Source organism: Etheostoma spectabile, chromosome 21, assembly GCF_008692095.1.
Source record: "Etheostoma spectabile isolate EspeVRDwgs_2016 chromosome 21, UIUC_Espe_1.0, whole genome shotgun sequence".
Taxonomy (NCBI): Eukaryota; Metazoa; Chordata; class Actinopteri; order Perciformes; family Percidae; genus Etheostoma; species Etheostoma spectabile.
Window position 1 is genome coordinate 10,235,778 of NC_045753.1, and position 17,435 is coordinate 10,253,212.

Sequence of the window (17,435 nt, forward strand, 5' to 3'; positions counted from 1 at the left end):
AATAATAAGTGAGATATGAGAATGATGAGTAAATACTAAGTGAGATATGAGAATAATGAATAATACTAAATAAGTGGAATGATTGCTACAGGAAATGATTGTAAGCTACATCGCCAGTCTGCAGTGTGTTCAAGAGGACAGGTCCAACAAAGAGTCTAAAGGTCACTGTAAGCCAGAATATTATTTTATTTCTCTTAAGATAAGAGAAATAAAAGAGATGAGATAAGCTGTGTCTAATGGTCACAGAGCCGAGTAATTTGACTGTGAGTTATGAGGCTTTCTGGGTAAATCGTCATCATTGCTCTTACCTGCGGGACGCCACCGGTGCAGGAGGAATGTGTTGGCGTCTGAAACCAGTTCAATGACAGAACGGTCACCAACACTTTGCTCACTGGATTTAAAGCTGTGAGCTGTGTACTTAAAGGGCCAAACCGCACAACATAATGCATGAAGGATACAGATGTAACACAAACATCTGGCCACAGCTGCACAATTACATTTGATCACAAGCACGAGTTGGGCTTCCCACGGTGAACGACAGCCACAGACGGCAAATCAGAAAGTATTTACAGACAGAGACGTACACGTTGTTGGCTTGTGTCTTTTCACGGGATTAGTTGACAATAAGAAATATGTAAGAGATCTTTCATCCTTTACCACAACGCTGTGAACAAAACACATGAGAAAAATGAAGGCTACATTTACATAGGCTACGTTTTGGTTTAAAAACAAATGTCTTGTTCTACATTTCCCCCTCTCATTCCCCCTGCTCTGGCGTTTCCCCTCTCATTCCTCCTGCTTGGCGGCCCTATTTCCCCTCTCCATTCCCCCTGTCTGGCGTTTCCCCTCTCATTCCCCTGCTCTGGCGTTTCCCCTCTCATTCCCCCTGCTCTGGCTTTTCTTCCTCTCATTCCCCCTGCGCCTGGTGTTTCCCCCTCTCGTTCCCCCTCTTGGCATTTCCCCCTCATTCCCCTCTGGCATTTTCCCCCTCTCATCCCCCTGCTCTGGCATTTTCCCCCTCTCATTCCCCTGCTCTGGCGTTTCCCCCTCTCATTCCCCCTGCTCTGGCGTTTCCCCTCTCTTCCCCATGCTGGGTTTCCCCCTCTCATTCCCCCTGCTCTGGCGTTTCCCCCTCTCATTCCCCCTGCCGGCAGAAGCATGCCCAGTGTTTGAGAATGTGGATATTTTGGTTTGGATGGTTTAGTTCTTCAACTGGAGCTGAAAAAAAAACAACAACTTAATAACAAAAACGTAGCAATGTAAATGTAACGCCGCAGTGAGATCCAAACATCGTTGACATGGCAACTTCATGGCTTGGCTTGTAAAGATGTCCAAACAAGATAATTTCTTTGATTCATCACCGATAGCCATGTTGGGACAATGAAAGTGAAGGAGGGAGTCGGTCAGTCGTCATTCCAGTCATACTTTTTAGTTTCATTTCTTTCTGCAAAGCAATGGATAGATTTATCTTTTTAGTCGATAGAGCAAACTAAACACCACACAAGATGACAGTTTGGGCTGAGAAAAGTAGTTTAGAGTTTATATCTGCTTGTTTTAAAAACATATATAGTTGGTATAGACACATTACTTCCTGAAATCCCTGGATCAGTGTATGATTGCACTGTGCTACGACTGTATTGACGTTACAGCGATGCGTAACGTTGAGTTTATGGGCGAGCTAAACAATGGACGTGTTGTGTAAACTCTCTGGTTATGTTTTTATTTGAGACTTGCCATGCGATGTAAATATGTTGCTTTTAAGGCTAAAGTTCGCGATGTAGGAAGAGTCTTGACTTTGGAAACGGGACGTTTTATATGATCTATTTATGTAATATATTCAGCACTGACTGACTGATTACACCGCCACACATCAGGGCTCCAGACTGAAACCTTCCTATTTTATTCCAGATTGATGTAAGAGAGGACCGTAGTGTTCTGGGTTGTGTGCTTCATTAGCCTGGATGTGTGTATAATATCCAACAAGGTAACCTGAGAACGGCTGTTAACCCTTGTGTTGTCTTCCCGTCAACAATGGTCACTTTTTTCAACATTGTTATTGGTTTTTTTCCGACATTTGTGTCACTTTTACAATGTTGTGGGTGCTTTTTGTTGACTTTTTTTGGTGTTTTTTGATATTTTTAATTTTTTTTTTTTTAGAAAACGCTTCTCAGAATATACGCTGTGAACATTTTTACAACACTGTTGTAGATCAAGTTGCTTTAAAGGTGCCCTGCCACACGTATTTCATGACTTTGTGGTGATGTCTAAAGTTCTACCATGGAGTCTGTAACTTGGTTGCCATGGTTACCTTGTTTCAAGCCATTCTAGCGCGGTATAGAAAGCCGGCAGGAAGATCGGCTCAATTTGGGCCAGTTCTCATTAATATTCAACGAGCTAAGCTGCTTGATTCTGATTGGCTAACAGCTAGCCAATGAGAGCCTGGCTATTAGCATCCTTTACCCAGAGCAGCTCTCAAGGAATAAAATCAGGAGACAAGTAGGTGTTTTTATTATTATTTTTTTTCTTTTAAGATTATTTTTTGGACATTATTAGGCCGTTATTGACAGGACAGCTGAAGGAGAGAGAGAGAGAGAGAGAGAGAGAGAGAGAGAGAGAGAGAGAGAGAGAGAGAGGAGAGAGAGAGAGAAGAGAGGGCGAGGAGAGAGAGAGAGAGAGAGAGAGAGAGAGAGAGAGAGAGAGAGAGATGCAGCAAAGGGTCGCAGGTCGGAGTCTAACAAGGGTCCGCTGCGAGGAGTAAACCTCCACATGTGGGCGCCCGCTCTACCAACTGAGCTATCCGGGCGCCCGACAAGTGCTTTAACTGTTTGCCAATGTGTGTTGCATGCTCTGGGTTGACTCTGCAGCATCATAGGAGCCCTGAGGACTGGACTGTACATGCTGCACGTCCTCACAGCCCACGGCTTCAGGCAGTCGGTGTGTGACATCAGCTTCTACAGCGCCCCCGTCAGCAAATTCTGGGCCTACGCCTTCGTTCTTAGCAAGGCCCCCGAGCTGGGTAAGGCTTCCTTTTAGTACTTTCTCTCTCTCTGATATTGTGCTAAATGATGATTTGCTGTCTCCATCTTTCAAATACATCTGCAATATTTACCCGGGGTTTGTAACGTCTCTGGTTAGAAACACTGTTGTTGATTTTGCACGGTAGCTTTTGAAAAGATGCCTGGAAGTGTGGAATGTGTCTGGGGACACTAGTGGTGTCACTATGACCATTAATTGCACTTTATTAGCTTGTTCTATGCTCTATTGCACGTTCTGTATGCCTTGTTATGACATTTTGATACTTTTCAAATGTTTTAATGAAGTTCATGTTTCAAGTGAAAGTACATGGAATCTTAGAAAATCCTCTTTTCTAAGCTTAAAGACAGTATCATCATAAATTATCCTTTTTAATAAAATGTCCGTACATTTACAAAGTTCCCAATGCTGTGGTTTACATGTAGGGACCCTTGTTATGCTATTGTTGTAGTGTGGTGCTATTTATTTTGGCTTATTTGTGGTATAAAATAGCGATTTACCCAATGCCCTGAAAGCTAACGCCGCTAGCAGCTATTTACGGTTTGCGGTAGCTTGGTTCAAGCTAGAGACACGTTCGATTAACATGAAAACAGATCCCAGAGAACACGTTATTAACCCCTCGGTTCATTTTGCGCCGGAACTGCCCTGCCCTGTCTATTAGTGCACGTATAGGACCTGAGTGTATGTGTGAATTTCAGGCCTGTGTATAATGTTCTAGAGAAAACAGTGTAATTTCCCTTGCGGGATTATTAAAGTATAAGATTGAATTAATTATTAAAATGATTACTCCCAGGTGACACCGTGTTCATCATCCTCCGGAAGCAGCGCCTCATCTTCCTGCACTGGTACCACCACATCACCGTGCTGCTCTACTCCTGGTACTCCTACAAGGACCAGGTGGCGGGCGGCGGCTGGTTCATGACCATGAACTACGTGGTCCACTCTCTCATGTACACCTACTACGCGGCGCGGGCGGCCGGCCTGCGGGTGCCCCGTCCCTGCGCCATGGTCATCACGGCCACGCAGATCCTGCAGATGGTGATGGGCCTGGCGGTCCTGGGCCTGGTGTACCACTGGATGCACGACGTGCACTGCCCCTCCAACGTGGACAACGTGGCGTGGGGCTTCCTAATGTACCTGAGCTACTTGGTCCTCTTTGCCTTGTTCTTCTACGACACCTACCTCAGAGGCTCCTCCGGGGACAAAGGATCCAAGGCAGAGTAGCACGTGGTCTACTGTGCTGCTGAAGTGTGCCAATACGGAGAAACGACCAACAGCGAGGGGCCACGAATGTGTGAATCACAACTAGGTAACTGGTTGCTCGGCACTCCTCTTTTTAAGACATTTTCACTTGACTTTTATAGGCATCTGTAGCTTAACACAGTGGATTTAGAGCGTTCGGAAGGACGGAGCGGTTCTGACTGAGCACAGCTTATAATCTCATGATTAGTTGGAGTACAGTCTGGGAATTGATTTAAGAAAGGGATGGAGGAATAACATGTTTGTGTCTCACTTCATTTATGATTGCCTTGACTTACTCATGGCCAGTATAAAACAAACGGCCCTATGAGGGAAGAGGTGTTAAACTATGTTTGTACGTTGTAATGAAAACAAGTGATCACCCTTGATGTATACGTTAAAGCTCTGAAGTTGGGGGGGAAAAAGGTATTTCTATTAATATAAATTAACATTAATTGTTTGAATGCTTCGCCTACAGTATTTGCAAAGACTTTCTACAAAGAAAGGTAAAAACAACATGTGTGAGTTTTGGTGGGACTTAAGTGCTGGAACTACTTCTTGACAAACAACAGTTTATTCATCCGCCCGGTAGTACTCGTCTCTGAGTGTAGCGTGAGTCGCCAGATACACCGGTGCACAGGTTTTGGTGTCTGTACAGAGACGGGTACGAAAGCTAAAAGTAATGCCCTGTAACTTGTTCGTATTCCACGTATTTATTATTGTAAGCACCACATTGACTGCTGCTGTATAAGACGGCAAATATCCACGTAAAGCGGATGTTTGACTCCTTAAAGGCAGGGCTTTGAAGTCAGGGAGTGGAGCTCGTGTCCAGGAAGAAATTAAGGGGAAAACCCAAGACATTCACCCAGGAAATGGGTATTTGTGTCATGGGAGTCAACTTAAGGGGACTGGTGTTATAACCCAAACCACAAACCTTTTTCTAATCTCAACTAGTCATTTTAGTGCCTAAACGTAACTGTTGGCACCTTTCTATCAAATAAACATAACGGTAAACTTAACTGTCATATCGGCTAAATGTGATTTTTGTGGGATTACGTCGGAACCCGTTGATGAAAATGCATCAAAAGAGACATTGGTACCAAACCTGGCAACACACAGTCAATACTTCTAAAAAGTAACTTCCCGTAAATAACAAATGATCTTTTTAACATTTCTGTTTGTGTACATATGTATAAACACAACCCAGATACGTGTTAATAAGTGAGCATTAGAAGTGCAGCTAGCTGTGTTTTACCACTTTGGACTGAGCCACACAAGCTTTCCCCCCCCTCCTTCTTGGCTTTATGCTAAGCTAAGCTAACCACACCCCAACTCCAGAGCTTTAACACTCCGACAGAAAGCGGATAAGTGTAATTGCCCAAAATGTTGAACTATTCCTTTTAAGATAATGTCTGTTTGAGCGCTCGCCCGACTGTGAGCTGCAGGATAGTGAGTTTATGATTACCAAAAGGGAATGACGACTTCACGATGCACTGAATGAAAGAAGGGTGTTTTCATATTTAGTTTTAACACACACACGCACACCAAAAACCACCGGGCATCTTTTATTATCAACCTGTGTGTTGACAGTAAGATGAGCCATACTAACACACACCTATTTGGTAAAAGGAGGAACACCGACGATCAGATTAACTCAGCCGAAACTTGGTCAGCTCTCTCCACACGATAAGATCTGAACACATTCCTCAGCCGAAGGCCGTCCCAGAGCAAATGACTTCCAGGAAGTACTGTAGGGTGTGACATCTTTAAAGCCAACGTCCTCCCGACCCCTGTTCTTTCTCTTCTTTTGTAAAGGCCAGCCATGTTTACACACTGTGCACATTTTGCCTTCTTCATCTCACCTGAGAACTTAGACTGGACGTAGCCCAGTCAGCATCTCCCCTTCATGACCAGAAGAGTTTTTTTTTTCTTCTTTCTTTCAGTTGTTGCCGTTTAAACCAGCAGCCAGATGTGAAAAACTTGTGTGTGCGCGCACAAGGACACACGAACCGCCATTACACTGTTTTTGTGTCAGACTTGTCGGCGTGGATCTGGTTTTATAAATCTCAGTCAAAAACTGCAAGCCTGAGTTCCCCTCTCCCAGTCAGCCATGCGTAGAGACACCCCCCCCCCCAATGATCTGTGTGCAGCTACTGGAGCGCTAGAAGCCCATAAGTCTCTTTCTTCATAGCACTTCCATTTTATTGCTGCAAAATGGGATGTCAAGCAGACAAACTGACCAACACGTATATAATAATAGAGAGTGGGATTGCCACCGAAAATAACTTGGCCATGCTGTATTGATTCCCCCCCCACCCTAAAAAGCCTTATGGTGATCATTGCAACAATAGTTATTCACCTTTTTTCTGAGATAAAAACCTGCCTAGTTGATTTAAAAACATAGGGAATCCAGGTGTTTCTGCCATTTTCACCCCCCCCCCCCCCCCCCCAACCTACAAAAATTTCTAGAGGCCCCCGAACTGAAATTGGAGAAAAGTCAGAAAATATAAGTCTCTTTATCCCTTTTTAAATCCTCTGTAAAGCCTCATACTGATAGTATGGAAACCGCCGGTTTTAAGATTAATGCGCGGGGTGCAAACTGTCTTCTTCCTTTTGCAGTTCTTTGTGAATGTGGAAAATGGGTTTTTATTTACACACATTGTTACACATCTGGCCTCTGGCACTTCTGTTACGTTGCCCCTTTTATTTTAATGTTGTCATGCTCATCCTTTGACACTTGTACACCGTGTTTGTCCCGTTTTTCCAGATGATTTGAATACACCCGACCTACTGTAGATCCCCACAGGGTGCAGCACGTGATTTGGTAATAATTACTGAACTGGTAAACTGATTTAAATTGTACTTTGGTAGTTAAGTATGTGGGCTGTGAAAACGTCTGAGATGTTAAATAGAAAATAACAGAGATCGTTTGTGCTGCGCTCAATGAGCTGCCATGAAGGAAGATACACGATGAGTCCAATGTACATAAAAAGAATATTTATTTTCTTAATAGATAACCTTCTCCAGCAGATCAAGTGGTAGATGTTAAGAGTATTTCTATCAGGATGTCAGGCAGTAGCTGTACTTCCTCTTTCATCCAAACGCCGTGTGTGTGTGTGTGTGTGTGTGTGTGTGTGTGTGGGCGTGTGTGTGTGTGTGTGTGTGTGTGTGTGTGTGTGTGTGTGTGTGTGTGTGTGTGTGTGTGTGTGTGTGTGTGTGTGTGTGTGTGTGTGTGTGTGTGTGTGTGTGTGTGGTGTGTGTGTGTGTGTGTGTGTGGTGTGGTGTGTGTGGGTGTGTGTGTGTGTGTGTGTGTGTGTGTGTGTGTGTGTGTGTGTGTGTGGAAACTCATCGTGACACTATTTCTGCCTCTTAAATGTTGAAGGATTATTACGAAGGTAGACTCTTAAAGCCATTAATACTTCATGTTGAAAGGAGTGTTTAGTCTGAGTTAAAGTAGTAGTGTAATTTCATGCCAACCTTTTGTGTTTTATGTTCTTTTTAGGTAAAAAAACAAAACTGTCTCTGTGTCGTTGCAGTCTGTGCAGCTTATACTGTTATATTGGGGGGGGGGGATTTGGCTCTAACATATGAAGTAAAGATGTCTGTTCTGCCATAATGTTTAACCTCTGTTACTGTCTCTTTTTCGTGGAGGAGCGGATGTTTGCATCAGGCACGTGTCCTTCCTGCTGAAAGCGTGGCTTTAAGAAAGGCACATGGCTTTGACAAGGTGGTGGTTTTAGTTTTCCAGCTACAACATTCTCAGCACCTGGTGCATTAGTGGGAGATTCGGTCCACACACACTTTGGGGGGAAAAGTCAAACTGCCATATTTACCGGAGATATACTTGTTTTTTATCGGCATGGATAACTGCCCTAACAGATTGGTTCTCATATATTGGCCGATGTACCACGCATGTTGCTGTAGGATTCCCCTGGAGGGACCAGGGAAGTCAGAACATCTGGATTTGCATGATGTAAACGAGCCAGCTCAGGCGTCTGATGGCTGAGGGGAAAACACGCCATCGGCACCAACCCAATTTGTTTTTTACAACATTTTCCACCGTGCATGAACGCAACGGTTTCAGACTTGTTTCCATTTATGCAGGTTTGCACGTTATCTTCTGATGCGGTACTACTGGTACGGTCGCCAGCTACCAGAGTCTGGTAGGACCGGGCTGGTGGACCACAGTCTGGTAGGACCGGGCTGGTGGACCGGACCAGTGTCTGGTAGGACCAGGCTGGTGGACTGGACCAGAGTCTGGTAAGACCAGGCTAGTGGACCAAAGTCTGGTAGGACCAGAGTCTGGTAGGACCAGGGTAGTGAACCAGAGTCTGGTCGGACCAGAGTCTGGTAGGACCAGGGTAGTGGACCAGAGTCTGGTAGGACCAGAATTGTGTACCAGAGTCTGGTAGGACCAGAGTAGTTTTTTTGGAGGACAGTCTCAGATATTTTCCTCCAGAAGGTGGAACACCACCTTTGACGGTGCAACCTGCAGCTGGATAACCGTTACAGAACAAGGTTTTGACTTTTCCACCAAGGTTGGCGTAGAGAAACGCCGTGTGACCAAATCCCAGATGTATGAGGGGCTGAAACCACCAACAGGACTCTGATCTGTCTTTACCCCCAACACGTTGCCATCATGTGTTACAGTCACTACGACTGAACCTGCTGTTTTACTGTAATCAGCAGCAGGATCATCATGTAAAGAAGGTCAGGAGTGTTTTTTAACATCAGTAATGATTCCCGGTCAGTACTCGTTTGATCAACTCTGAAACTTGAAATTATTCTGCGTCATTTGTGTGCCAAACATTGCTTCTTTTTGTTTGTTTGTTTTCTACCAATGTGAACATGTTGGTCTGTGCATTAAAGGCCGTTTACACGTACATGGTTGTTGACATACGAAGATATTTCCCTTCGGTTTTGCCCTTCGTTTAAACGTAAACGGGGAATTTCATCTCTGAAAACGAGTCTTTCTAAAAAATTCCGGCCAGAATGGAGATTTTGGAAATCTTCGTTTGCACGTAAACTGAGACAAACGGAGGTTTAGGCAGCTGAGGAAGAGAAGAGAGGAAAGGATTTGTTGCTATTTTGGGGATTCTGATTGGCTAACGAGGGCCTGAGCTTCTCGTTCCACTGCCACCTACAGGTTTGGCGTGCTCTCGACGGCGTATATACCATGATACGTGTAACCGAACCCTTTTCTGAAAACTGACAGCAGTGCACAAAGTTATTTTTGAAAACTGAGAGGTTGAAATGTCCGTTTATGAAACCTAGCCGGCCGCGTGTAAACGTACTCTAAAGCTACAGCTCTGCTGATTTCCTATGAAAAAAAAGTACAAAAAGAAACTGTTTAAGGGCTTTTGATGTTGAAATTTATGTGATAAATAAATAAATGACTAATGGTTTTAAAAAGGTCTCCGTTCATTATTATTTTAGAGGGGAAAGAAAACCGTTTACAGTTTTAAAAGCGAGTAAAATTATTTGAATTTATTCTGCACCGTACATTCCTCTGTGATACTATGGAAGCAAAAAAAAAAAACTGAAATGGTTGAATATTTGTAACCGATTTACAAATAGACTTGCAACAAATCCCCTAAAGCGGAGATATTCAACAGTCATTGCAGGGGGGCCTCCAAATTATGTTTTAAATATTTAAAACATGAATCCAACATATTAGCAGATATCAATCCCCAGTGATGAACGGCCTACTGGCCTTTAGGTAAAGTAGTCCCTGAGGCAGCCGTCCACTGTGTTTAACCCTCGTGTTGTCCTTTAATATCAGGAACTTGGCTTTCTTTTTATAACTGAATTGTTTGTTTTATTGCCATTTCATGGCATTTTAAAGTGACCAAAAAAAAGTGCTTAAAAAAAGAAATTGTTTTTGTATGATGTAAAATATGATGTATGTTGTAATGTAAAATAAAAATGAGGCTATGAACTAAAAAGTGTAGAAAAGAAACAGCTAAAACATCGGAAAAAGCAAAAGATGATGGTTGATGGGACGACAACACAAGGGTTAAAACATGACTGATAAAATCATGTCAAAATATATATATATATATATATATATATATATATATATATATATATATATATATATATATATATATATCTATTACTTATATATATATATATAGATATATATATATCTATATATATATATATATGTATATATATAACTATATTAACAGCTTTGTATTTTATGCAAAAAATGTGTATGAAGGCTTTATGCACCCTTCGTTATTGTAAGACCAGTTTATATGCAACTTCATTTATATTTTTATATATATTATATATATATATATATATTATATAGAAGGGGGGGGGGGGTCCCTGCTCTACCTTAAAGGGGTGTTTAAAACACGTTGAAGACTTGCCCTTAAGTCCATTTTTCTTTTAAATGATTAAGTTTATCTTCAGTTATACAGACATTTCAGTTCAAATTGACAGAAATATGAATAAAATTGTGACTATTACAACATCAACCATATGTCTTCAATAAATTGCTTTTAAAAAACAACTGTGAAACATGCAAAAATAAATACTTTTTCTGGTTTTGCACTATTTAAAAGAAGCAAAAACTTAACTAAACTAAAGTCTTCTTCTCTGCTGAGGCCAGACTTATTCAGGAGCCCGTACAGGAACTGGCGCCCCTGGGGGGCCCAGACCCCTGTTGAGGAGCTCTTCTCTATAAAATATAGAATATAAGAGTATTTCTGTGCTTTGTGTCTGATTGGAGCATCTTGAGCTCTGAGGGTTTCATCTGGAGCTGCAGCGCCCTCGCGTGGCGGAGGTTCAGTTCACCGGAAGTCTGCAACAGCAGCTTCCAGTAAACATTTAGCTGTCCATGCTGCTGTGCAGCGCCATTCATTTCCCATTTAAACACGCGCTGATTGAAAGCAGCTGTGGAAATCTCAGCGAGGTGACGTACGCGAGGAGCCACGTTTAGGCTGCGTTCAGGTGCCGCGGGGGGAAAAGAAATCTGGATCACAATCAGAAAATGATTTATTGCCAATGAGTGGCTAATTACACTTACAAGGAATCTACCAGTGGTGGGTAGAGCATACATAAAGATATCAAAAGGAAATTAATGTGAGAGCCTCGTGTACACAGGACAATGAAAGAAAAAGTGTTAAAGCGAAAACAACAAAAACTAATTAAATGGAAAAGTGCCGCAACAAATAAAAGATAATTTAACAGTTTAAAAAGGGGCATTGTGTGAGGAATGGCTCCTTCTGAATGCAACACGATGAGGTAAAGACCAAGTGATTCGGATCTATTTATTTCAAACTTAAAAATCAAAAGACCGGAAAACCCTGACTTTTCCCATTCTGTAGAAAACCTAAACACACCACACCCATCATTGCCAGCTCAGAAATAGGAGCTTAAAAATGGGCACTTGAAGGCATCATTTCCACTTTCCTGGAAAACATTTGAGGGAGAAAAGAAAACAAGAGCTTTAATACCCCCGACTACAGAGGTGATGGAATCTGTTTTCCGGGAAATAGACGGAGAACAAGATGATCATTTATCATGACCGCACCAAGGTGTTAGTGGAGTCCACTCGGCACGCGCATGTTTATATAAACTCATATAAAGTGATAGAAAAGGGACAAAATATACATTTCCTTACACTAGTTTAATGAAAAGAGACTTTTAAAACTGTCAAACGTGCCATCTAGTAACCTAACACGCTATGCATGTGTGCAGACCGGGGATATTTATTTATATATATATATATATTTTTAGTTAGTTAGTTAGTTACTGTATCTTTTTTTTTAAGCCACCGTTAAAAATGTGAGACAAACTAGCACGTGACTGCTATTTAATGGCATAACAGAAAACGCAACTACGGTCACTGTTTTTCAATATTATTATTTGCTTTTTCTGACATTTTTGTCACTTTTTCAATGTTGTGGGTGCGTTTTTTGACGTTTTTGGTGTTTTTTTTGTGATATTTTTAATGTTGACATTTTCAGCGCCCATCTTTTGTGACAAACATTGGGTTAAACAAGGAGGGAAATGTTACAATTGACCACATAGTCCATACTTTAAGAGAAAAAAAATAAAAATAAATCAACAAGCATTTCGCTAACCCACTCCGTCGCCATGAAACCAGCTTCACGTGCGGCTAACAGCTACAACATTAGCTCTAACAACCTGCATGAAAGAGCCATACACAAGATTTAGGTTTGTGGAGTTTAACTACAATGCTATCACAAAAATAAAAGAGTTAAAATAATAATACGTTCTCACCTAAAATATTTTTCCTTTGTAAAATGTGCAGTGTCTGCCACAGGGGGCTGGATCCTCACGTGTCCACAACATGGACTGTAATACCGGTCTATGGTCTACAGTGAACCAGGTGATCACAACGTGTTCCTCATTGGAGAAAATGGACGCGTTACAACTGTCCCCCGGTGTCCCCTGTGGATTTTATCTTCATGTTTTTGTACATATGCACCCTCAAACCAGGCTAATTCCTGGTAAGTGCTCCTGGCCTGGTAGTATACTGGCTGGGCTTGTACTTGGAGGGTGAAACCCCCCTGAGAGTGAAGGGAACCGGGCTGGAGGAGGGGTTTAAGTCCCCGCTCCGTCCCCTCCGCCGTCTGGCTGCAGACGGGGGACAGACGGGGGACAGGCTCCCTGGCGCTGGGTGAAGGAAGACGCTGTCCCCGGCTCGCGGACCCAGCTGGGATAAACTTGCATCGTTTTCGTCACTTTTTGGAGAATGAACCCAGCTGCAGCTGGAGCAGAGGAGCTCGGACACGCTGCGACTTCCTGCAACTTATCTTCGAGTTTGGAGGAGCTGAGATGAAGAGAAGAGCCTGAGTATCTCCAGCGAACAAACCAGAGGTACGATCACACATGCCAGTCCCCTAGTAGTAGTAATACTAGTAGTAGTAGTAGTAGTAGTAGTAGTAGTAGTAGTAGTTTATTCGGTCATCATAAAAACAAGAATGAATGCCAGTCCCGTAGTAGTAGTAATACTAGTAGTAGTAGTAGTAGTAGTATTAGTAGTAGTTTATTTGGTCATCATAAAAACAAGAATGAATGCCTGTCCCTGTACTGGACATCTGCATGCACACTGAAGCAGTTGTAGAAGTGGTGGAAGAAGTATTCTGATCCTTTACTTAAGTAAAAGTACTAACACCACCCTGTGATAAATACTGTAAAAAGTAAAAGTACCCCACTCAATGCAGTGTAAATGATCCAAACAGTTTAATGGTCTAATCTTTTCAGCTGGACTTGTAGGCCGTTGTATTGTTGCCTAGTTTCATTTATAATAATTACTGAAGTAAAAGGCCTGAGTACTTCTTCCACCACTGTGTATTTATGCTTTGATGTTCTGCTGTGATTGACAGCTCTGCAAAAGGAGCAGTCACGTGATAGGTTAGGATATGAATCGGTGTGCAGAGGTTTTCTTACAATCAGTGGTGGAAGAAGTATTCAGATCCTTTACTTAAGTAAAAGTACTAATACCACAGTGTTAACATACTCTGGTACTGTAAAAGTCCTGCATTGAAAATGTTACTTAAGTAATGATGATACGCATCAGGTAACTTTAGTAAAAGTATTAAAAGTAAAAGTACTCAATGTAAAGACATAAAAGACCCGAACAGTGGGTTTAATGGTCTCATCCTCTCAGCTATAGGCTGTTATATTGTTGGCTAGTTTAATTCATAAAAAAACATCATCTTTTATAAAGTTTATAAATGTGTTTGCTCTGTAAACATCTTAATCTATGAAGTAACTAAAGCTGTCAGATAAATGTAGTGGAGTAAAAAGTACAATATTTCTCTCTGAAATGTAGCGGAAAGTAGAAAGTGGCGTGAAAAGCAAAGAAGTAAAATACAAGTACCTCAAAATTTGGACTTAAGTACATTACTTTGAGTAAATGTAGTGTACTTAGTAAGATTCCACAACTGTAATAGTAGCAGTGGTTTATTCAGTCGTCATAAAAACAATAATTCATGTCAGTCTCTTAAATGAATCAGAATCAGGCAAAGGGTTTTGTTATTGTATTTTTCTTGCAATTTCATTGTATTGTTATTTGGTATACTTAACAGTTTTTTTATATTTATTAATGTCCTATCTGTATCTATTCTTTATATGTTAAGTGAGTGTTGTACTTTGAAAACGAACCTTAATTATTAACATAAAATACACAATAAATACAGAAAAACAAATATGTATACTATATATACATAAATGTTGAACGGCGGTTTGAGCTTCTTGTGTGTTCAAATGAACTTAAAAGAGAGAATGAACACAGAAACAGTCAAACTCTCTTTCATATATATATATTTATATATATATATATATATATATATCTTAGTGTACATGAGACTATGTGACAACTTTAATAATCATTTAAATGGTTTGAGTGGTTCTCCCCATTTTCAACAGTTTTCATCGTGTAAAAAAAGAATACAGATTTATTTTCTTTATTTCTTGTGTGTCCTGTAGAGCTGCAGACATTAATCCATTAATCAATTAATTAGTCCTGGGCACTGCGCTCAAGGTGCTCTTGAGCAAGGCACCAAACCCCCAACTGCTCGGGGCTGTACCTTTCTCTGGGCTCCCTCGCTCTCTCCATTTAGTGCATGTGTGTACTTCAGGCTCATGTGTAATGTGAGCAACAACAGAGTGAAAACATTGTAATTCCCCCTTGCGGGATTAATAAAGTGTACATCATTACATTAATAGTTGACAACTAATCAATAAATCTTTGCAGTTCTAGTATTAAATGTCGGAAATAACGTGGCCTTACTTTACATCTTAACTTAACGGTCCAAAAGTCTAAGACGTTCAATTCATAAAAGACAGAAAATCCTCACGTTTGAGAAGCGGGAACAAGAACATTACTGTTATTAAATGAATCAGGTATCTGAAGTACATCACAGGAGGGCTAAGCTTTTTTTCTGATGTGAGTAAATTATAATTATGCCACCAACCCAAACGGGTGGTTGTGGTTTTCCTGGCTGCAGGTGTTTGAGTGTCTGTTGTCCTCTGCAGTGGAGACTTCCAGCTGGTCACCATGTCCCTGTGGATGATCCTTCCTGTCAGCCTGCCCGTCTTCACCATCACCGGGATCTGGCTCGTGTAAGTACCTCAGACTTTGTGTGAACTTAGTCCCGCATCACCAGACCTTCCTCCACAGGTCTGGCTAGTCCACACAGCACTTTGTGATGGGAGGAAAACGGGCTCTGGTTTATTTTTATAAAATAAAATGTTTTTTATTGGCATTTCTTTAAACCAATTGCAACCGTCTTGGGGGGCGCTAAGTGCCGGACAGAGCCACGGTGCAGCTGCTAAATCGCCTCGGGAAGGAACTTGTTTTGGTGGAACATGTGTATTTAAAGTAGTTTTAGTCGTGCAACAGAAAACTCAGATTGGACAGATAGTCTAGCTAGCTGTCTGGATTTACCTTGCAGAGACCTGAGGACCAAGTAACCAAAGACTTCAGAAATCCACTGGACGCCAACATAAAGACTGAGCAAGGGGAGGGACATGCGGTTAAAAATCAGCGCTGATTTTTTATTTCGGCATCACCGGAACAATGCTCTGAGTGAGTAGTCGTCATCGATGGGACTAGTGGAAAAGGCATCAACATTGGCTTCTTCCGTGTGTTTTCGTATACCAAATAATTTCTTGTTGCAACATGTCTTGATTATTTATCTATAGACGAACAGTCTGACGTGTTGACACTCCAGTTGTCTTTGCAGCAGCCTGGTCGGGCTGAGAGGCTCCGCCTGTTGTCCCCGCCGTGGTCGTGAGGACCTCAACTGGCTGGACAGGGTTCATGGATTAAAACACTTTCCTTTTTTGGGAGGAGAGAGCACCGGCTTGCTGTTTAGACTAGGAGAAGAGACAGCCTTGACATTTCTCTGGGCTCGTCTGGTCCGCGTGTCCCTGCATCTGGATCCGTTTTGCTCCCAGCTGCCACATCTGTCCCGTCACGTGACAAACGGACACGATAAGAGCGACTTTTCATGGTGGAAATGAGCGAGGTCAGCTGCTGCTGTGAGCGTGTTCAGCGTGCAAGGTTATTCCTGCATAGAGGGACCCCCCCCCACCCCCCCAAAAAAAGAGGTTTTAGCCTACTCGCATAGGACCACTAGTGCTAAAATGATTGAAGAAGAAGAATAGCAATTCAAATCTTCTCTATGTTTGTTTATCAGCAATTTACCAAATAACCATTGTGGTCAAACAGAACATAGACTTGAATAGGAGCACTGATACCAGTTTTACCGCTCAGAGTTGCTCTGTACCGGACTATAACCGGATTTTAATGATGTAGAATGCAACCCTTTGCTGCATGTCATTCCCCCCCCCCCCCCCCCCCCCACCACTCTCCCCTTGCACAGACCCTTTTTTCTGCTATCAAACTAGCAAAAGTAGATTTGTACACGCCATGCGTTTAGATCGTTAAACTAGGGTCCTTAGAGTCACAATCTCAAAGATCTCCATTTTGTTCTCTTTGGCAGTACCAATGGAAGTCCAGAGTTTTCAAACTAAATCGGGGTCAGCAGCGTTTTTAAAAGGACCATCTGTGCTACAGTTAAAAAGGAGACATTTGGAAACTCTGCTGCCCCTGTTTTGGTTTGTGCTGTGTAGTCTGGACGGACACAAACGGAGACATTTGGAGACAATGACACACGTCAATCCGTCTCATCGGTTAGGTAGCTTACACAACTTTCAGTAACAGTCTTCGCTTCAAGATAATAAATCCCTGCTCTTACTTTTCACCGTTGTTTTTTCTACATCCATGATTTTCACCTGGTCATGTGATGTGTGATGTCAGACGTGTTCAGAGTGAAAAATGAAAATATAGAAGTAGCCTCTGTTGTAGCAGCTGAGAAACCCCAGAGTAGTATGGACGTGAGGCGTATTCGAAGCAAAAGGTGTGCGTTTTAAAACAAAACATAGTAGTGTGGATATAGCACTGTTATGTTTGTGTGCTAAAGATGTAGCTTAGCATGAAGACTGGAAACCACTTCTACTGCAGATGTTGAGATGAGACGTTAAGGTTGTTCCCGGGCTGCGTGACTGGGTCTTTGTCTCTCGGCCTGTCTTCCTTTCTCTCCTTGGTGGGAGCCGATTGTCACAACAGTCTTCCTTTTGTGAGGATCCTTCACACCTTCCCGAAGGTGTGAGTC

The 17,435-nt window shown here is 42.2% G+C and overlaps 2 protein-coding genes across 6 annotated transcripts in view; both read left to right on the forward strand.

Annotated features, from left to right (window-relative positions):
• Positions 1-5,899, forward strand: part of elovl6l (ELOVL family member 6, elongation of long chain fatty acids like) — a 12,086-nt gene extending 6,187 nt beyond the window's left edge. The window contains exons 3-4 of the mRNA XM_032502250.1: positions 2,865-3,016; positions 3,827-5,899. Coding sequence (XP_032358141.1) covers positions 2,865-3,016; positions 3,827-4,257 — 583 coding nt within the window. The 3' untranslated portion in view covers positions 4,258-5,899. The remainder of the gene's footprint in view (positions 1-2,864; positions 3,017-3,826) is intronic.
• A 6,752-nt stretch (positions 5,900-12,651) lies between these two features.
• The window catches only part of LOC116671202 (transmembrane protein 150A), a 29,670-nt gene continuing 24,886 nt past the window's right edge, over positions 12,652-17,435 (forward strand). Inside the window, exons 1-2 of one of the 5 annotated variants that reach the window (XM_032502245.1) lie at positions 12,652-13,128; positions 15,264-15,378. In XM_032502245.1, the coding sequence (XP_032358136.1) occupies positions 15,314-15,378 (65 nt within the window). In that variant the 5' untranslated portion in view covers positions 12,652-13,128; positions 15,264-15,313. Of the gene's footprint in view, positions 13,129-15,263; positions 15,379-16,106; positions 16,272-17,435 lie in introns of those variants that run through there. The other 4 variants (XM_032502247.1, XM_032502246.1, XM_032502243.1 and 1 more) reach the window with 4 other exon arrangements.